The 22,317-nt window shown below is 42.1% G+C and overlaps 2 protein-coding genes across 3 annotated transcripts; one reads left to right on the top strand and one right to left on the bottom strand.

The window, feature by feature from the left end:
* The first annotated feature begins 6,796 nt into the window (after positions 1-6,796).
* Positions 6,797-17,639, top strand: LOC110531826 (butyrophilin subfamily 1 member A1-like). Of its 2 annotated transcripts, none has more exons than XM_021615267.3 (9): positions 6,797-6,867; positions 7,232-7,279; positions 10,916-11,067; positions 12,216-12,314; positions 12,927-13,055; positions 13,765-13,905; positions 14,171-14,299; positions 15,949-16,054; positions 16,322-17,639. In XM_021615267.3, exons 2-9 carry the CDS (start codon positions 7,240-7,242, stop codon positions 16,852-16,854), a joined length of 1,329 nt encoding a protein of 442 aa, XP_021470942.3. In that variant the 5' UTR covers positions 6,797-6,867; positions 7,232-7,239; the 3' UTR covers positions 16,855-17,639. The 2 variants fall into 2 exon arrangements, with proteins under 2 accessions (XP_021470942.3, XP_090040045.1); XM_090183919.1 differs by having other exon boundaries at positions 11,979-12,314.
* A 1,499-nt stretch (positions 17,640-19,138) lies between these two features.
* On the bottom strand, positions 19,139-22,317 carry LOC149980871 (killer cell lectin-like receptor subfamily G member 1). Its single transcript, XM_090185791.1, is given in 3 exon segments — positions 19,139-19,407; positions 19,508-19,835; positions 22,195-22,317. Coding segments are annotated over 3 exon segments (585 nt in total). The 3' UTR covers positions 19,139-19,273.

Genomic DNA, 22,317 nt, shown 5'->3' with positions numbered 1-22,317 from the left:
CTATGACATTGTCTGCGTTCCAAATGGCACCCTATTCCCTATATAGTGCACTACTTTTGACCAGGGTCCATAAGGTCAAAAGTAGTGCACTATGTAGGGAATAGGGTGCCTTTTGGGACACATCCATTAAGTGACTATGTTTTTATTACCGGAACCTATTCTCCCCTGTTTGTTTTCCTCATTGGAATAATCAATCCATTTTGACCTTTCACCTGCATGGTGAGAAGTTCCTTGGTTGTTTCACTTTTTCCATCACTGGATAAACACTTAACGGGTTAACCCCACCTACACCTGAGGGAATGAACCTTCCATAAACGTTAACCTCCAGGGGCTACTGTTGGGGTCGTCAGAGATAGCCTATGTTTATGTTCTTAAAGTGTATATCTAGCTAATGTCTATCGTCTTTGACTGGGGACTGATTGTCTGTCCTGAAGTGGAGGTGACCGTTGGTTTCTGTTGCAACCTGGAGATTATTAGGCTAATATTGGCCTTCATTCCTTTGACGTGTGCGATTAACACTCAAAACTGTAAAAGGACCCCCTTCCAATACATGCACCCACACACTATTACGGTTCTTTTAAGGCCCACACAGACTGTACGATTTTGCCATCCCCAAACAACATTTCCACATCTTGGGCAAATTCTTAGGTTGTAAACGATTGTCGGACATCTTGACTCATTCAGTGTGACAGGGTCTAGGTCTGACGATTAAATACCACTACTTGTGGTTTTGGGCGCCGACAAAATTCTGTCAGTGTCTGAAATGTTGAGCCTTTATCATGTGGTGTGACTGGTGTTAGGAGCCTTTCCCGGTGACTAACAAACAGGAACACCTCCGGCACTGAGTATGCACACAATAATACAATTGTTGTGAATAGTCCGATTATTAAAATAGTTTGATCTAAACATTGACATGCTTTGCAAGAAAACTATTTCCTAATAATCTTGTTTACTTGACACATCTGAAATCAGGTTACTGTGACAATGTTGCGTTAGGAGGTAGGTGAAGGAGTCGGGCGCAGGAGAGCCGAGATGTCTGAGATGCAGTACTTTTAATAGGCAAGTCTACCAAACACAGATATGGCACAATACAAAAGTCAAACGCCCTCGACAACAGAGACACCCGTTACTCACGCAAGGAGGAACAAACAAATAACAGTCTTAAATGCTTGAAAATAAAAAATCTCACCGACCTTCATCACAAATGAAATAATCCCGCACAAACCTAGGCAGGTAACAGGGTAAATATATACACACAGAAATTAAGGCAAACGAAACCAGGTGTGAAAGAACCAAAGACAAAACAAACAGAAAAGAAAAAAAGGATTGGTGATGGCTAGTGGGCCGGAGACTCCGACCACCGAGCACCGCCTGAACAGGGAGAGGAAGGAACAGGGAGAGGAGCACCGCCTGAACAGGGAGAGGAGGGAACAGGGAGAGGAGCACCGCCTGAACAGGGAGAGGAGCACCGCCTGTACAGGGAGAGGAAGGAACAGGGAGCGGAGCACCGCCTGTACAGGGAGAGGAAGGAACAGGGAGAGGAGCACCGCAGGGTACAGGGAGAGGAAGGAACAGGGAGAGGAGCACCGCCTGAACAGGGAGAGGAAGGAACAGGGAGAGGAACTACCTTCGGTGGAAGTCAAATCAAATCAAATTTTATTTGTCACAGACACATGGTTAGCAGATGTTAATGCGAGTGTAGCGAAATGCTTGTGCTTCTAGTTCCGACAATGCAGTAATAACCAACAAGTAATCTAACTAACAATTCCAAAACTACTGTCTTGTACACAGTGTAAGGGGATAAAGAATATGTACATAAGGATATATGAATGAGTGATGGTACAGAGCAGCATAGGCAAGATACAGTAGATGGTATCGAGTACAGTATATACATATGAGATGAGTATGTAAACAAAGTGGCATAGTTAAAGTGGCTAGTGATACATGTATTACATAAGGATACAGTCGATGATATAGAGTACAGTATATACGTATGCATATGAGATGAATAATGTAGGGTAAGTAACATTATATAAGGTAGCATTGTTTAAAGTGGCTAGTGATATATTTACATCATTTCCCATCAATTCCCATTATTAAAGTGGCTGGAGTTGAGTCAGTGTCAGTGTGTTGGCAGCAGCCACTCAATGTTAGTGGTGGCTGTTTAACAGTCTGATGGCCTTGAGATAGAAGCTGTTTTTCAGTCTCTCGGTCCCAGCTTTGATGCACCTGTACTGACCTCGCCTTCTGGATGATAGCGGGGTGAACAGGCAGTGGCTCGGGTGGTTGATGTCCTTGATGATCTTTATGGCCTTCCTGTGACATCGGGTGGTGTAGGTGTCCTGGAGGGCAGGTAGTTTGCCCCCGGTGATGCGTTGTGCAGACCTCTGGAGAGCCTTACTGTTGAGGGCGGAGCAGTTGCCGTACCAGGCGGTGATACAGCCCGCCAGGATGCTCTCGATTGTGCATCTGTAGAAGTTTGTGAGTGCTTTTGGTGACAAGCCGAATTTCTTCAGCCTCCTGAGGTTGAAGAGGCGCTGCTGCGCCTTCTTCACAATGCTGTCTGTGTGAGTGGACCAATTCAGTTTGTCTGTGATGTGTATGCCGAGGAACTTAAAACTTGCTACCCTCTCCACTACTGTTCCATCGATGTGGATGGGGGGTTGTTCCCTCTGACAGTTACCTGATGGGACTTTGATAAATTCACAAAATTGCTAATCCAAATAAATGTTCTACCAGAGCAACCATGTTATTTTTGGTAAGCATATTTGATTCTGACATATAAAGTTAGTAAGATGTATACTTTTAGTTTTTCCAAATTCAATTAACTTGTGCATAAGCATAGAGGAGGCTTGAGCTGCTGGTGCTGCCACATGTGCAGATCAAATGCACCCCTGCAGTTGATGTAGCCGCCTATGTCGGCTGAAGTAGGCTCCCAAGCCAACCGTAGGCTTCCAAGCCAACCGCAGAATGTGACGACCAAACTGAAGCAAATTGCACAATCTGTCCAGGTTGATCACAAGAGTTTAATTTGGGAACATCGCACAGTGTGACATGTAATTATCATAAAAGACTGAATCCGACGTACAGTTTGTATCGTAAACGACTGAATCCGATGTACAGTTTGTATCGTAAAAGACTGAATCCGACGTACAGTGGCCTTAACCCCTTTCTGGGCCATTCACTGCGACATTTCACCTGGCAAACCAACTAGACACTAATTCCCAGTTCCAAGTATCAGTAAGTAATTCAGATGTGACTATGACTGGTCAAGATGATGCATGATGCAAAGAACCACCTTTGCATTCGTATCTATCAAATTTATGATAGCTATTGCCTTTTGTCTTAGCAACAGCAGGGCAATACTTAGCAGCAACAAAGTTCAGATTGGGTTTGCCAACCAGGCAGATTTATGGTTGTTTATTCAGAAGGAGAGAGATACACAAACTGTTAGGGCCTACATAAAGCTGTCCCAACAGCAGAGCTTTCTTTTCAGCACCATGGAGTGAATCCTTACCACTGCTACACCTGGCTATCAGCGGAGCCTTGTCTGACAGCGAAACAGTTAATTCAGCCTAAATTACTGCCTTTAAAAAAAATATAGCTGATATGGCTGACTTGCTTAAACAAATTTGGTTTCTACTGACAACTGAGATGTACAAACTATGGCATAAGGGGACGACAAGCGGATAAGGGAAAATCCGTAATTTCGAATAAGACGTTAATGAGCGAGCTAGGACAGATAGACAATATAAATATTTGTTCAGCACTTTTGAAATGTACAGAGACAGAATTCAAAAGATGAGCGGTTCTTACAGTATTCTCCCTGTACAGCAAGTCAGAACCCTAGAATAAACAAAGGATGCTTATATGCAGACAATGAAAGCTCTTACAATATTTGATTATTACATTTCTCTAAAACAAGCTATAGGCTACATGTGCACCACCAAGTCTGAACATTAGACACATTTCTGAGGGGAAAGGGACCAAATAATTAGGGTGAGGCACATGAGCAGCTAACAGCTTACTACACAACATACCCTTAGTATTACTTTTTGAGCTACAGTATACAGTTGAAGTCGAAAGTTTACATACACTTAGGTTGGAGTCATTAAAACTCGTTTTTCAACCACTCCACAAATTTATCGTGAACAAACTATAGTTTTGGCAAGTCGGTTAGGATATCTACTTTGTGCATGACAAGTAATTTTCCAACAATTGTTAACAGACAGATTATTTCACTTATAATTCATTGTATCACAATTCTATTGGGTTAGAAGTTCACATACACTAATTTGACTGTGCCTTTAAACATCTTGGAAAATTCCAGAAAATTATGTAATGGCTTTAGAAGTTTCTGATAGGCTAATTGACATAATTTGAGTCAATTGGAGGTGTACCTGTGGATGTATTTAAAGGCCTACCTTCAAACTCGGTGCCTCTTTGCTTGACATCATGGGAAAATCAAAAGAAATCAGCCAAGACCTCAGATCCACAAGTCTGGTTTATCCTTGGGAGAAATTCCCAAACACCTGAAGGTACCACATTTATCTGTACAAACAATAGTGCGCAAGTATAAACACCATGGGACCACTCAGCCGTCATGCCACTCAGGAAGGAGACACGTTCTGTCTCCTAGAGATTAACGTACTTTGTTGCGAAAAGTGCAAATCAATCCCAGAACAACAGCAAAGGACCTTGTGAAGATGCTGGAGGAAACAGGTACAAAAGTATCTTTATCCACAGTAAAACGAGTCCCATAGACATAATCTGAAAGGCTGCTCAGCAAGGAAGAAGCCACTGCTCCAAAACCGCCATAAAAAAGCCAGACTACGGTTTGCAACTGGACATGGGGAAGGATTGTACTGTTTGGAGAAATGTCCTCTGGTCTGATGAAACAAAAATTGAACTGTTTGGCCATAATGACCATTGTTATGTTTGGAGGAAAAAGGGGGAGGCTTGCAAGCCGAAGAACACCATCCCAACCGTGAAGTACGTGGGTGGCAGCATCATGTTGTGGGGGTGCTTTGCTGCAGGAGGGACTGGTGCACTTCACAAAATAGATGGCACCATGAGGGAGGAAAATTATGTGGATATATTGAAGCAACATCTCAAGACATCAGTCAGGAAGTTAATGCTTGGTCGCAAATGGGTCTTCCAAAAGGACAATGACCCCAAGCATACTTCCAAAGTTGTGGCAAAATGGCTTAAGGACAACAACTCAGTTACACCAGTTCTGTCAGGAGTAATGGGCCAAAATTCCCCCAACTTATTGTGGGAAGCTTGTGGAAGGCTACCTGAAACTATTGACCCAAGTTAAACAATTTAAAGGCAATGCTACCAAATACCAATTGAGTGTATGTAAACTTCTGACCCACTGGGAATGTGATGAAAGAAAGAAAAGCTGAAATAAATCATTCTCTCTACTATTATTCTGACATTTCACATTGTTAAAGTGTTCCTAACTGACCTAAGCCAGGGAAATCTTACTCTGATTAAATGTCAGGAATTGTGAAAAACTGAGTTGAAATGTATTTGTAAATGTAAATGTATTTTGTGTTTTTTTTATTATTTTGGTCAGGCCAGGGTGTGACGTGGGTTTATTTATGTGGTGTGTTTTGTCTTGGGGTTTGTAAGCGTTTTGATGTTTTAGATGGGCATTCCTAAAATGACATTTCACGGCGACAGTATAGGCTATACCTCAGTAAGCACGGTGTCACGGTTGTCATATGGAGGAGACCAAGGCGCAGCGTGGTAAGTGTACATATTTCTTTGAATGGAAGATCGAACACTGAACAAAACTAATACAAAACAACAAAACGAAGTGAATGTTTTTGAAGTGAATGTTTGACAATCAGATGTTAACATCATGACAGGCTGTGTTTATGCCACATTAAAAGGTAATGAATGCATGATTAAAGTGAAATGACAAATCTTTATTAGGCCTAGGCTACTAGGCACACAGAGATCATATATGAACTGAATAGGGATTGTGTAGGCCTATGTAATTCTTTGATTAAACCACAGGAGGTTGGTGGCACCTTAATTTGGGAGGGTGGGATTGTGGTAAAGGATGGAGCGGAATCAGTGGACGAAAATTGGAAATTGGGTAGAAAAAGGGGGGTAAATTAAAAAATAAAAAAAATAAAAAAACAAACATGATTTACATGTGTTTGATGCCATTCCTTTTGCTCCGTTCCAACCATTATTATGAGGCTCTGGCTAGGTCACTCCTGCATTGTCTTGGCTGTGTGCTTAGGATCGTTGTCCTGTTGGAAGGTGAACGTTCGCCCCAGTCTGAGGAGGTGAGAGCTCTGGAGGTTTTCATCAAGGATCTCTGTACTTTGCTTTGTTCGTCTTTGTCTTGATCCTGACTAGTCTTCCAGTCCTTGCCCCTGAAAAACATCCCCTCAGCAGCCTCCACTGGACATCTTGGCTATACAAAAAAATGTGTGCTCGAACTTGGGTGTAAGGTAAGAAATCTACTTTCACTCCTGTTTTCAGAGCTGATCTGATTGGTCAAAAGACCAATTAAAGGAAAAAAGATCAGAATTGGTCTGCCTGTGTAAACGGAGCCAAAGATGGTAATTCTGTGTCACTTTATGTAATCAACGTGTGACCCCTTATCGCTAGACTAGAATCTCACGCGCTCTCCTCATGGTATAGCCAATATGGATTTCTGGGAAGGTAGGCTGATTATACCTGCAGAAAGATCCCCCCTCCTTCTCGCTTTCCCAAGCACCATAAAAGGTCCAAAGATTAAACCACCTCAGCATGTAACAAAAACAGTAGATGAGCAGGGTTTGCTGTCCAGTCTTAACACCACCACCACCACGACCGCGCACCAGCCCGACCTACATGCATAGGGTAGAATTTAGAATTTGGGGATTTTTATCTCAAATGTTTCATTCTTTATCATTTCGTCAGATGTAAGGACATAGCCATTGCTGTAGTTTTCATCATGATGTAGATTATATCGCTCTACTGAAGTCATTTTCATAGCTTCAACAACGGCATCTGGCATTGGTCTTAGATCTGCGTTTCGATTTTGTGTAGATATTTCATACCATTGTGTTGTATATTCTAAGCTTGCTAGTGGACTTTCAGTTTTTAATTAGGTTGTGCCATTTTGTAAAATTCAACATGTGGATACATAGTAATATCCTCAGTGGCCTCTTTGCCTCTATTGTTAAGTGGAATATTTTGTAAAGAGTCTACCTTGTCCATACAGGACTGAGGATGGAAACGTTCAAGATGAAGAGCATTCTGAAGGTGTCTAGTAAGTATTGTTCCCTATTAACAGTATTATATTATAATATTAGATATATTAGATATGTTATACATTATTGTCTTATACATATATACAAAGCCTTTCGAAAGTACTCAGACTTTTTCCACATTTTGTTAGGTTACAGCCTTATTCTAAAATTGATTAAATCGTTTTTTCCCCTCATCAATCTACACACAATATCCCGTAATGACAAAGCAAAAACAGGTTTTTAGACTTTTTCTGCTAATTATATATCACATTTACACAAGTATTCAGACCCTTTACTCAGTACTTTGTTGAAGCACCTTTTGCAGCGATTACAGCCTTGAGTCTTTTAGGGTATAACGCTACAAGCGTGGCACACCTGTATTTGGGGAGTTTCTCCCATTCTTCTCTGCAGATCCTCTCAAGCTCCATCAGGTTGGAGATTTGCTGCACAGCTATTTTCAGGTCTCTCCAGAGATGTTCGATCAGGTTTAAGGCCAGGCTCTGGCTGGGCCACTCCTGCATTGTCTTGGCTGTGTGCTTAGGGTCGTTGTCCTGTTGGAAGGTGAACGTTCGCCCCAGTCTGAGGTCCTGAGTGCTCTGGAGGTTTTCATCAAGGATCTCTCTGTACTTTGCTTTGTTCGTCTTTGTCTTGATCCTGACTAGTCTCCCAGTCCCTGCCCCTGAAAAACATCCCCACAGCATGATGCTCTCACCACCATGCTTCACTGTAGGGATGGTGCCAGGTTTCGTAAAGATGTGAATCTTAGCATTCAGGCCAAAGAGTTTAATATTGGTCAGAGAATCGTGTTTGTCATGGTCTGAGAGTCTTTAGGTGCCTTTTGGCAAACTCCAAACGCACTGTCATGTGCTTTTTACTGAGGAGTGGCTTCCGTCTGGCAACTCTACCTTAAAGACCTGATTGGTGGTGTGCTTCAGAGATGGCTGGCCTTCTGGAAGGTTCTCCCATCTCCACAGAGGACCAGCGGGTACTTGGTCACCTCCCTGACCAAGGCCCCTCTCCCCCGATTGCTCAGTTTGGCTGGGAGGCCAGCTCTAGGAAGAGTCTTGGTGGTTACAAACTTCTTCCATTTAAGAGTGATGGAGGTCCCTGTGTTCTTGGGGACTGTCAATGCTGCAGAAATATTTTGGTACCCTTCCCCAGATCTGTACCTAGACAGAATCCTGAGTCCTTCAACCTCATGGCTTGGTTTTTGATCTGACATGCACTGTCAACTGTGGGACCTTATATAGACAGCTGTGTGCCTTTACAAATCATGTCCAATCAATTGAATTTACCACACTCCAATGAAGTTGTAGATACATCTCAAAGATGGTCAATGGAAACAGGATGGACTTGAACTCAATTGCGAGTCTTATAGCAAAGGATCTGAATACTTATGTAAATAAGGTATTTCTGTATTTTTTATAAATTAGCAAAAAAAATTGTTGACTTTTTAAATTGATTCAATTTTAGATTACGGTTGTAATGTAATAAAATGTGGAAAAAGTCAAGGGGTCTGAATACTTTCCGGAAAGCACTGTATATATGTGATCATATACAAATGTAAGCAAGGTTTGAAATTATTATGTTTTAGTCAATTTTACTGAGCTACAGTATAAGGAAATCGGTCAATTAAAATAAATTCATTAAGCCAAAATCTATGGATTTCACATGACTGGGATTACAGATATGCATCTGTTGGTCCCAGACACCTTAAAAAAAAGGTAGGGGCATGGATCAGATAACCAGTCAGTATCTGGTGTGACCACCATTTACCTCATGCATCACGACATCTTCACATAAGAGGCGACTTTGGGATACTGGCCTTCTAGGCAGAGTTGCAAAGAAAAAGACGTATCTCAGACTGGCCAATAAAAAGAAAAGATTAAGATGGGCAAAAGAACACAGACAGTGGACAGAGGAACTCTGCCTAGAAGGCCAGCATCCCGGAGTCGCCTCTTCATTGTTGACGCTGAGACTGGTGTTTTGCGGATATTATTTAATGAAGCTGCCAGTTGAGGACTTGTGAGGCGTCTGTTTCTCAAACTAGACACTCTAATGTACTTGTCCTCTTGCTCAGTTGTGCACCGTGGCCTCCCATTCCTCTTTCTATTCTGGTTAGGGCCAGTTTGCGCTGTTCTGTGAAGGGAGTAGTACACAGCGTTGTATGAGATCTTCAGTTTCTTGGCAATCTCTCGCATGGAATAGCCTTCATTTCTCAGAACAAGAATAGACTGACGAGTTTCAGAAGAAAGTTATTTGTTTCTGGCCATTTTGGCCTGTAATCGAACACACAAATGCTGACACTCCAGATACTAAACTAGTCTAAAGAAGGCCAGTTTTATTGCTTCTTTAATCAGGACAACCGTTTTCAGATGTGCTAACATAATTGCAAAAGGGTTTTCTAATGGTCAATTAGCCTTTTAAAATTATAAACTTGGATTAGCTAACACAACGTGCCATTGGAACACAGGAGTGTTGGTTGCTGATAATGGGCCTCTGTATGCCTATGTAGATATTCCATAACAAATCTGCCGTTTCCAGCTACAATAGTCATTTACAACATTAACAATGTCTACACTTTATTTCTGATCAATTTGGTGTTATTTTAATGGACAAAAAATGTGCATTTCTTTCAAAAACAAGGACATTTCTAAGTGACCCCAAACTTTTGAACGGTAGTGTATGTAACCTTTGTTCAGAACTAGAGTATTTAGAATCGCATGCCATTATATTAAATGTGACTACATGGATAATTATCTATTGTTCTAATATGGATAATTAATTGATTCCAAAATGGTATTAAATCTTTATCTAATCAGATAGATCACAATCGTCCAATAGTTAGGCAATCATCAAATACAAGCATCGAACAATGAATCTATCTACTGTATCCGTTCATAGGACTCGGCCGCTTCGTAATAATTAACAATAAACAATAGAGCAAATAGTTACTATTTTATAATTGTTTATCTTTTGAAAGTCCAATGCAGAATTTTTTTAAAATTCTCAATATCAAATCATTTCTGGTAACAATTACTGTGATTGTTTCCCATTAAAATGGTCCAAAAATGTATCAATTGCTTCTTTCCAACGGGTACACACAAGTTGAATCAACATTTTTTTCCACGTCCTTTCACGAAATTACGTTGATCCAACATGGAATAGACATTGAATGGACCTACGTGTTCAGTGGGTAAACAAAGAGCAATTTCTCGAGCAAGAATTTTGACAGGACTGTTTGGAAGGGGTCTGTGGGAAGGGGAAAACTGAAAACTAGCTGTTAAAACTAGCTCTCTTTCTTATTGGTCTATTAACTAATTTAATGTGGTGATGTCGCCAGCAGGCCAAAACTCCATCCCACCACAACAGGCTGAAATTTCAGGCGGTCTTTTCAAATAGCTCTTACACTAAAAGGGAATTATCACAATCTTCCCAATTTCACAGTATTATTCCAACTTCATAGTGTGGAAATATATATAAATCACAGGAAATTGAATTTTTGACTGCACTGGGCCTTTAAGCAATAACTCATTTGATTTAATTAAATCTGACGTAGTTAAATGTATACGCTTAGTTAAATCTGACTCTAAAATGTATGTGCATCCCCTCCCCTCATCCACTCTAATCTAATTTTATCACTATTTCACCTCCAGAGCTTAACTCCCAGCTGAAGTTGGAGAGCTCTACCCAGAGTCAATCCATTGGGGCGGTGCGCTGGAACCTTCCTGAAGAGGACCTCCAGGCCCACAGCTCAGCCCCTACCAGCCCCCGCAAGAGCAGTGCCCCCTCCACACATCGCTCATTGGTAGGCTACACACATGCACGCACACACACCTCCATCCACTCACAGCATCACATCAGCATCCAGTCCATCCCAAACTCTTCCTGTTAAATTGTCTACTCTTCTACCTGTATATGTTCCTTTGTACTTCATAGTACAAGAACACCAACTCATCCAATGGCATATATCAATTGTTTTTCTACCTTTACCTGCCTACCTGTTGTCGTAGCAATTTCCTGTATTACCAAATGAGGAGAGTTACAAACCACACACCAGTCAGTTATACTTAAACTTCATCTTTAATAATATGAGCTTCACAATAGCCCTTTGACTCTCAGATCAATTCAGTGTCTATAATTAATTCTGAGAGTCCCTGCATAAGAATACAAATATCTTTTATAGCCAAGATACACCCCTCTCAACTTACATGACGAACCACAGATCTTAGGAACTGTTCACAAAGGGCCTTTTACTTGAGAGAGGAGTATCCCATAGCCAGATAGCATTAGCTATAAATTATCGTTCAGTTTGGTCTCTAAGACGAGGTTCTAATCTCGTTCCTGGTACTTCATAGTACAAGAACACCAACTCATCCAATGGCATATATCAATTGTCAACTCTAGATACTCCCATCTCAAGTACACCCCACTCCTGGACAAGCTCACTGAGGGGAGTGAGCCTCTAGGTCATATACTATGAAAGACAAGTGCAACATCAGAGGGGTCATACAATGGTTCCAGACACCGCCATACTCCTCCCCCCAATGGGAAAAGGAGGGAGTGACTGGCGTACAGACATTGTGGAGACAATTAATTGGTTGCCCATTAATCACGCCATCCCTTCACATGGTTTAGGAATAGGTAAAGACACATTCACATAAGAAGACAATGTTCCATTCTGTCCTCCTCCCCTTCTGATATTCTGCATATCACCAGATGGTTTGACAGATACATTCACATATGAAGACAAGCCTGACCTCTCCGGGCCCCAAGTGACTGAGCCCTAGCTGAGAAGGGATAAGTGCAACTGCCAACCCTATAGTCCAAAGGGAAACATTCTAATGACAAGTATTTACATAAGCATATTATGTAAATAAAATATCTTATTTATGTTACCCAACAAATTCTGATTCATCCATTCATACTGTATGTGTGTGCGTGTGTCCTTTGTAGCAACACCCTCATCAGAATGGCATGAAGAACCTGCGCAGTCTGCAGGAATGTGTCCACTTCATCAACCATTGGAAGGAGCAGGTGGCCCAAGTCTGCAAGGTACAGTAGGACCCTGAAAGGGAGAGAGAGGGAGGGGAGGGGGAGATATATATCTATAGAAAGAACAAGGGAGGAGGGAACAAAAGCAGTGACTGAGAAAGTTCAGATATATACACATGTACAATGTTAGTATGATAGTACCTAGTGAGTGTTATTTTGTCCTTTATTTGTATTAATGCAAAATGTGAGGTGAAGGAAAAATAGTAGGCCCGGCTTAGAGTGGCTTCTGTCAGGGGGGGGTCGGCGAGGGCCTCACAGATAGCATATGATATGAAAACGTGTTGAAATGCAAGGGGGGCCAGATGGGGTTGGAGATATGGCGGGGAGTGCTGACCTGGCTTCTGGCCTCCCAGGCAGTAACAGGGTTACGTAAACAAAAAACACTCTCAACCATCCTATTTTGAATTGATTTGATCCCATTTTGAATTGATTTGATCCCATTTTGAATTGATTTGATCTAGTAATTTACTTGATGCCTAGTTGTTTTTGCCTTTTTGCAGGAATTTCTACAACATTGCTTTGACATTAAGGTGATTGAGATGAGATAGCTATACACACTATTGAGAATGTACAGTATGGTATTGACCTGGTTGCTGTGTTGTCTTGTTGCAGAGTGGCAGTGATGCGGGGAAGGGCACCAGTAAAGGAGAGACCCCGGTGGAACTGAAAACAGAACGCAGTCTGGAAGAGAGCAGGAAACTCATTGTGCTGTGGGCCAATGAGCTCAACAGCGTCGACAAGGCGAGAAAAAAAACGAATACTGACTTTTTTTTTGTTGTGTGTACTCTATCAAATGTTCGCTTGAAGTATCATAACTATCAATTAATCAAATGTATTTATAAAGCTCTTGTGACATCAGCGGATGTCACAAAGTGCTGCACGGAAACCCAGCCTAAAACCCCAAACAACAAGCAATGCAGATGTAGAAGCACGGTGGCTATGGCAAACTCCCTAGAAAGGCAGGAACCTAGGAAGAAACCTAAAGAGGAACCAGGCTCTGAGGGCTGGCCAGTCATCTTCTGGCTGTGCCGGGTGGAGATGGTGCATGGCCATTAAGGTCAGATTGTTCTTCAAGATGTTCAAACGTTCACAGCTGACGAGCAGGGTCATTCAGAGGTCAAGACAGCAGAGAGAGAGAGAGAGTCATAAACACCAGGCCCGGGACAAGGTAGCATGTCCAGTGAACAGGTCAGGGTTCCATAGTCGCAGGCAGAACAGTTGAAATTGGAGTAGCAGCACAACCAGGTGGACTGGAGGCAGCCAGGAGTCATCGGGCCAGGTAGTCCTTAGGCATGGTCCTAGGGCTCAGATCCTCCGGAAGGGGATGGAGAGAGAGGGAGAGCGAGAGAATAAGAGGGAGCATGCTTAAATTCAGACAGAATTGATTCATAAATAAATTACGTTGAATGTGACTGAAAACCTTCAACTGTATTCCTCTGTGCCTCCTCAGCTGGCGAAGGCTAGGCCCTGGGTGCAGGAGAGATGTGAGGAGGAGGAGGAAGAAGAAAACAAGGATGGCGAGATGGATCCCGATGAGGAAGTGCAGCAGAGGATCATGGAGTGGGCCAAGGAGCTGCAGAGCGCCTCAGAGGTGAGAGGTCAGGGGTGACGGGTCAAGGTCAAGGATACAAATGTATATGAGAAACAAAGGGACATTACCGAGGATGGAAATGGGGGAAAAACTGTGTTCCAAACGGATAGCAATTTGTATAACCTAGCATTCAAACAGCATTGGTTAACTGCTATCTGCAGATTTGCTACCAAATAGATACCATTTAGCATAAGGGCTAAAAAGTGTGATAGGATAGAGATTACTTGGTATTAACGTCTGTCTGGCCATGTGTTTGTCTACACAGCGTTGTGGGGTGCAGAGCAATGAGCTAGGCAATGTTCTGCGTCTGCTGGGTCTGAGGAAGAAGAGACTGATCAACCTCCTGCCCTTACTGGAGTTCATTACTTGGTCACTGCTCAAGGAGGACTGCAAGGTGAGACGACACACACACACGCCCACACACAAAAACACACAAGCAAACACAAAAACATACACACCTCCCAAAAAATGAAGGGAAAAAGCTGTAAAAGTGGTCAACACTAAGTTAGAGAAGTAGTTTATTAGAGCTCCTCATAAAACATAACTCAGAATGTTATGTACAACTTCTTCTTTTCTGAAGTCGTACACTTGCCAGAATCCATTGAAATTAGCAATATTTCCTCTTAAACATAGATTGAGAATCAGTCATACAGTTATATAGTCTACATTATCAAATATACATGCAGTGCCTTTAGACTCGAGGCACACCTGATTTGGGGAGTTTCTCCTGTTCTTCTCTGCAGATCCTCTCAAGCTTTGTCAGCTCGCTACACAGCAATTTTCAGGTCTCTCCAGAGATGCTCGATCGAGTTCAAGTCCGGGCTCTGGCTGTGCCACTTAAGGACATTCAGAAACTTGTCCCGAAGCCACTCCTGCATTGTCTTAGCTGTGTGCTTAGGGTTGTTGTCCTGTTGGAAGGTGAACCTTCGCCCCAGTCTGAAGTCCTGAGCGCTCTGGAGCAGGTTTTCATCAAGGATCTCTCTGTACTTCACTCCGTTCATCTTTCCCTCGATCTTGATTAGTCTTCAAGAGCCTGCAAGCTGAAAACATCCCCACAACATGATGCTGCCACCACCATGCTTCACCGTAGAGATGGTGCCCGGTTTCCTCCAGAAGTGGCACTTGGCATTCAGGCCAAAGAGTGCAATCTTGGTTTCATCAGACTAAAGAATCTTGTTTCTCATGGTCTGAGTCCTTTTGGTGCCTTTTGGCAAACGACAATCGGGCTGTCATGTTCATTTTACTGAAGAGTGGCTTCTGTCTGGCCAATCTACCATAAAAGGCCTGATTGGTGGAGTGAGATGGTTGTCCTTCTGGAAGGTCTCTACAGAGGAACTCTGGAGCTCTGTCAGAGTGACCACCGGGTTCTTGGTCACATCCCTGACCAAGGCCCTTCTTGTCTGATTGCTCAGTTTGGCCGGGCGGCCATGTCTAGGAAGAGTCTTTGTGGTTTCAAATTTCTTCCATTTAAGAATGATGGAGGCCACTGTGTTCTTTGGGACCTTTAATGCTGCAGAAATGTTTTGGTACCCTTCCCCAGATCTGTGCCTCGACACAATCCTGTCTCAGAGCTCTACGGACAATTCCTTCGACCTCATGGCTTGGTTTTTGCTCTGACATGCACTGTCAACTGTGGGTATTATATAGACACGCATGTGCCTTTCCAAATCATGTCCTATTAATTAAATTTACCACAGGTAAAGTTGTAGAAACATCTGAAGGATGTTCAATGGAAACACAATGCACTGGAGCTCAATTTGAAGTCTCATAGCAAAGGGTCTGAATACTTTTTTAATTAGCAAAACAACAGTTTTCGCTTTGTCATTATGAGTTAGTGTGTGTAGATTAACGTGAGAAAAAATGTATTTAAGCCATTTTAGAATAAGGCTGTAACGTAACAAAATGTGGGAAAAGGGAAGGGGTCTGAATACTTATCGAATACGCTGTATACCATTTCAGCTCACAGTAATATGGTGGAAATGAAACTATTAAAGACAATTCTTTACCTACATTCATACACTTTCTCTGTGTTCCTATTTTCAGGGTGGCATTTCTCCGCTGTGGCTGTCAGCGAAGCAGTGCACCTGGAAGGCAGGCACTCCAAGATACATCCCTAACTCAGTGTGGAACTGGATGATCAGTGCATCAGGTAACTATCCGTCTATTTGGACACATGCTTTAATATGAACTATTAATACATTTAAAAAGAATCACAGAAAAGAAGAATGAATAAAAGTATACATTTAAAGCATTTTCACACATTTTGCCCAAACCTTAAACTTACAACAAAATATTGGTACTGCTAGGATAGAAAAGACGAAGAGTGGAAAAAGGATGACAGAATGTTATTTAAAATGGTGAAAGTAAAACATGTGTAGCACATTTCAAAAAGTTGTCAACTCTCTCCTCTCTGTAGCCGATGTGACCTTTGACCCCATGACCAACCACCTGTGGCTCCAGCTCTCAGATGACCACCGCAAGGTCCAGGAGGGCATATCTGAGTCCAATCTGCCCTTCAGTTCCCAGCGCTTCGACGCCTGGCCTGGCGTGCTGGGCTGGGAGGGATACACCTCCGGACGGCACTACTGGGAAGTCGACATAGCCAACAACGGCTACTGGCGGGTCGGCCTGACCACGGCGAGTGCCGAACGCCAGGGCCGCTTCCCCATGAGCCCCCAGACTGGCTACTGGACCCTGTGGCGCAGCATGCACCAGTTCTACGCCTGTACCAAGCCTGAGACGCCCCTGCCCCTGGGTCTGGTGGCCCGCCGGATGGGGATCTATCTAGACTACGAGGAAGGACAGATCTCCTTCTACAACGCAGAGACCAAGACCCACATCTATACATTCACAGGCAAGTTCAAGGAGAAGCTGTACCCGGTGTTTGCCCCGCTGGACGGGCGCTCACTCATCACCATCATCTCGCCACACAAGGTCTCTACACTTTGAAGACATCACAGGTCTTTGGTTAAGAGATTCTCCCCAACATAAGCTGACTACAGATCTGGTTTTCCTCCGCCTTTCAATCACTGGCTTATTTGGACTTGGACAACCAGGTGTGTGGAGTGGACTCTGGTTAATCAATAAGATTCATTGATCAATAAAGTACCAAGAATAAGAGAAAACCATTGGAGAAGAGTTTGAGCAGTTGACACTTTGACCCGCAAAGCCTTGGGTTGAGGATGGGTTTGCCCTGTTTTGACAACAGTTGGCCTTGACACTTCTGTATGGATCTTAAGAGCTATATGGGAAGAAGCAAATAGGCAACTTCATACCCTAAAATAAAACAAATGAATTTGACAAGCTAGATTTAAACAGTACATGTCTGAACCCCCCCCCCCCCCCTCGTTTTAATACGTAAAAAAACAACTAAATACTGTATATAAATTGCATTATAATACTGAAACAGCTAGCTAGATGGAAGATGAGAAATGTATACTGAGGAAATCTAACTACAATATATCTATATATTGCAGTGTATCTATTTACCTATATACAGTATCTATACCTTTATGTCTTCATATATTTACACACTTTCATAATATGTATACAGTCCCTTCAGAAAGTATTCACACCCCTTGACTTTTTCCACATTTTGTTGTGTTATCGCCTGAATTTAAAATGATTACATTTCGATTTGTCACTGGCCAACTCACAATACAACACAATGTCAAAATGGAATTATGTTTTTAGAAATGTGTACAAATTAATAAAAAATGAAACGCTTGAGTCAATATGTATTCAACCCCTTTGTTGTGGCAAGCCTCAAGTTCAGGAGTAAGAATTTGCTTAACAACTCACATAATAAGTTGCATGGACTGTGTGCAATAATACTGTTTTTTTGAATGACTACCTCATCTCTCTACCCCACACACACAATTATCTGTCAGGTCCCTCAGCAGAGCAGTGAATTTCAAACGGATTTAACCACAAAGACCAGAGAGGTTTTGCAATGCCTAGCAATGAAGGGCACCTATTGGTAGATGGGTAAAAAAAACAAGCAGACATTGAATATCCCTTTGATCATGGTGAAGTTATTAATTACACTTTAGATGGTGTATCAATACAGCCAGTCACTACAAAGATACAGGCATCCTTCCTAACTCAGTTGCCAGAGAGGAAGGAAACCGCTCAGGGATTTCACCATGAGGCCAATGATTACTTTAAAACAGTTACAGAGTTGAATGGCTGTGATAGGAGAAAACTGAGGATGGATCAACAACATTGTAGTTTCTTCATAATAGTAACTTAATTGACAGAGTAAAAAGAAGGAAGCCTGTACAGAATAAAACATATTCCAAAACATGCATTCTCTTTGCAACAAGGCACTAAAGCAATACTGCAAAGAATGTGGCAAAGCAATTCACTTTTGCACTGAATACAAAGTGTTATGTTTGGGGCAAATCCAATACAACACATTACTGAGTACTACTCTCCATATTTTCAAGCATAGTTGTGGCTGCATCATGTTATGGGTATGCTAGTAATCGTTAAGGACAAAAAGGATTTAAAAAATCAACAGGCAAAATCCTAGAGGAAAACCTGGTTCAATCTGCTTTCCACCAGACACTGGGAGATTAATTCACCTTTTAGCAGGACAGTAACCTAAAACACAAGGTCAAATCTTCACTGGAGTTGCTTAGCAAGAAGACAGTGAATGTTCCTGAGTCGTCGAGTTAGAGTTTTGACTTCAATCTATTTGAAAAGAATCAAATTAGCTGCATTTAACTGCTTGTAAGAGGGAAAATTATTTAATTGAATTACATTGACATCATAACCTCATGATTAAGAATCATTCTTCCTAAATAAGAGGCAGCCTCTTTAACGAGCTAAAACTCTGATTGTGAAAGAAGCACACATTTCTTCACAGTTCTGCATTTGACAAAAATAACACTCAGTTTATAATTGTCTGGGGAGCTTATGAAGGTCACATGACATTTTCTAGTGAGAGTTCTGCATAGCGCAAGTGTGGTTGTTAGAATACTGCACACAAACAGCTCTATGATGTTGTAGATGTGCTCCGACACCTACAGTATCCCCGTACAACCCCACCCATAGCAATGATGGCGTGATCACCCACCCCTCCAGGCTCATGTGAAATGACAAACATTGAAAACAACACCGTGGATACCAATAAACAAATGCTGAACAGGAAGAACGCTAAGCATCAGATGTTACGAATGATTGAAAGAGATGATAACATATACAGGAGAGGTCAAAAACCTAATGCTGTTATGCATACAGTAATACAACCCTACAATATCTACAAGAGATATAAGTAGAGTATGTTTATTTTAATTCACTGTGAAGTCCTTAGTAGTGGTTTATGATCTTGAATGGATTTCACACAGGTGGACAGATACTGGGGTTATTTGTTACCTGGCATCCAGGCCAACGCCTCTCTCACACACACCCAGGGTCCATAGGCCTCACAGTCCACAGCAAATAGACTCCCGCCCCCCCTCGGGTCTGCACAGACCCTACGCTCCGAGTCCAACAACCCTGTTGGCTCATCTTATTCTTTCCCACTCTCCTCTCCTCAGATTGAGTTATCACAAAAAGACATACCTCAATCTACGTTACATCGTTTGCTCTCTCACACAAACGCTCTCTTTTTACATCCCTCCCTCTCCTCCTTACACCATCTCAGTGTGCTCCTCTATGGCAGCCAGGCTGTCGTTGCGCTGCTGACATAACTCAGAGCTCTCCCTCCACTTCCTGTTTTCCTCCAGGCGCACAGAGAAGAAGTAGCAACGCCCCCAGAACTGCAGCCACCGCTCTGGACACAGCCTGCATCTGGAGTCCACACGATAGGGGGAGAGGATGCTATGTGAGGCAGACAGGGCAGGGACAAGATAGCTAAACGCATAGGATGCCACACAGAAGCATGTTGGTTTAGGATTGAAAGATTCATAGGAATCACTAGAAGAAGAACCAATAGGTCGCAGTCATAAAAACCTGTCGGCTACTCCTATATTCACGATGTACTTTGACTTTAAGAGTCAGTAGATCATAACATTGTCAACTGACTCATCTGAAATAGATAGAGTGCATGTGAATCTGTTTGTTTAGGGTGGAGTGGGCCTGTAAAGTACAGAATGAGTGTTCTCATACATGAAGAGACCTACTCATGAAGAGTCATAAAATGGGTCAGCGATAGTGATAGGCACCGTGAGTGACAATGGGAAGCATGGTGGCGACTCTGTGGAGGTCCGCTTGGCGCTGATGCTGTCGCTCCGCTGGCTCTGTCCCGAGTGCCGTAGCTTTTAGAACTAACGAGGGAATATTAGAAATACAAACAAATTACAAGATGAAATTGTCTTATTATCGGAGTTTAACATCTAAACAATGCTTTTTGATTTAGGCACTGTGGTAGCAACTGTACTAAATATTTTTGTTGGGGCTTTAATTATTGATTAATGAAAACAAGTGAAGTAAATGACAGATAGGGAAGTCCTATTAAAAAGTGTATATACAGATTGTGGTCTAGGCTGCAGTGTAGTAGGCTGTGTAAAAGATACATGGGTCAATTGTCTGAACACTGAGATTGGCTCTAGCCTATGGAACTGCTTTGACAAGAAGAACCGTGACCAACATTATGGCTATATGAAAACCCAGTCGGTCTCCAGCAAATAGTCACATAAATCATCCAATTTATCTCAGTACAGTATTCATCATTAACATCCACACTACAAAAAAAACATTTGTTTGGTTGAGGATTTTAATTAGATGCAGTTTCTGCTTAACCAAACCATTGTCATTGTCATGTATGGTGGAGAAATGTTGTGTTTTATGAGGTACCAGGGAGAGATGGCTCGGGTAAGGATAATGAGGGGAACCTTGTTTTTGAGGACCAGACCCTATTTTCCCCACAATGAAAACAGTCTTCACCGCAGATGCTGTCTGCTGTGAATATTTAATATTTTTCATACAAATTCTAACTTGTGACCCACTCCATACATCTGTTGTTTGACATGTAGACTATGGGGGTGTATATTTGCTATAACATATATTTGTATTCTACAGATTGATTTTGTGCACCTAGCACTTCAGAGCTGATTCAAATAACCAAAGCTTGATTATGAGTTGTTTATTTGAATCAGCTGTGTAGTGCTTAGGCAAACACCAAGACGTACACCCAAGGGGGAGCCCAGGACCTAGTTAGAGAAACCCTGCTCTAGAGATAGGGACTCGGGGTTGATTAGGGGAGAGTGGGGTAAGTTGAGCCACCCTTGTTTCTGGGAAACCATACACAAAATTTATAATTTTACTAAATATTTAGGAAGAGGTCATCATTTCATGAAGTCCGTGAGGGAAGAAGCCACATGGAAAAGTGGTAAGCAAGTTAGGTAAAAATACAATGACAATTAAAATTCTAAACCAATGTAGATCATTTCAAAGATGCACTATGCTGAAATCGCTCCACCAATTCCTAGTTACTCAAATTATAATAGTTCCCCTAACAAGCAAGTATAGTGTAGAGAATCATTGTTCCATCTAAACCGCTGTGAAATATCTTTTCCATAACCCAAAATATTGTATTTTCAGCTGTCTGAAGCTGGTGTACCAAACCGAAAGCATAGAAATAACACCATAGAACAGATCCACGTGCTTTTAATGAGAACAGATCTATAACTCACATTTCTATGTAAATTTGGTCGGGTTGCCCAAAAAGTTACATATTGCAGCTTTAAGACTGTTCTATAGGTACGTTGGAGTCTATATAAGCTTCAATATGAGGTCCTAAACATAGAATGAAAGTGCATCCTTGAGGCTGTGTGAGCTAATAGAGCCAATGGCAAGATGAGCAAATGAAAGTGTTTTCTTCCCAGGCGTAAAGCAAGGCATTATCACTGGGATATGTGTTTAAAAAACAGTAAAGTGTTTGTTAGGTGTTAAGCCTGTTTTAAAAGAAGCTTAAATGACAAAATGCCTGTCCCAAATAGTGTTTGGGAAATAAAGACAGACGTGGTTTTAAAAAGGTATGTCCTGCGGCTCAATTTATCCCATTCCCGGGAGCAAGCTGTTTTCAAAACGGCAATGTTTACATGAATTCCGAGTATATCCAGGGATGCACAACATCCTGAAATATATGTAGATATCTTTGTTAGAAAGAATAGTATAATTTCATTAATGGAATGATGTTGAGTGTTAAAAAAGGCTCAACTTATCCCACTCTACCCTATGGACTAGGGACTACATTGTGATAGGAAAGTGTCTCTAGGCTATATTGTTTCTGTACCGTCTAGTGTTTAGTGTCATGGGGATGTTTTTGGATTGTATACCTACCTTCCTCCTCTGGCGGAAGTTGAAGACTGAGGGTACGGTATGGTCCCTCAGTCTGACCATCTGGCCCCTCAGTCTGACCATCTGGCCCCTCAGTCTGACCATCTGGCCCGTGAGGTCAAACAT

The sequence above is a fragment of the Oncorhynchus mykiss genome, chromosome 9 (genome assembly GCF_057628025.1).
Source record: "Oncorhynchus mykiss isolate SJ-2025 chromosome 9, ASM5762802v1, whole genome shotgun sequence".
Classification (NCBI taxonomy): domain Eukaryota; kingdom Metazoa; phylum Chordata; class Actinopteri; order Salmoniformes; family Salmonidae; genus Oncorhynchus; species Oncorhynchus mykiss.
The sequence above is the reverse complement of the archived record's forward strand: the minus strand, read 5'-3'. Positions and strand labels throughout refer to the sequence as shown.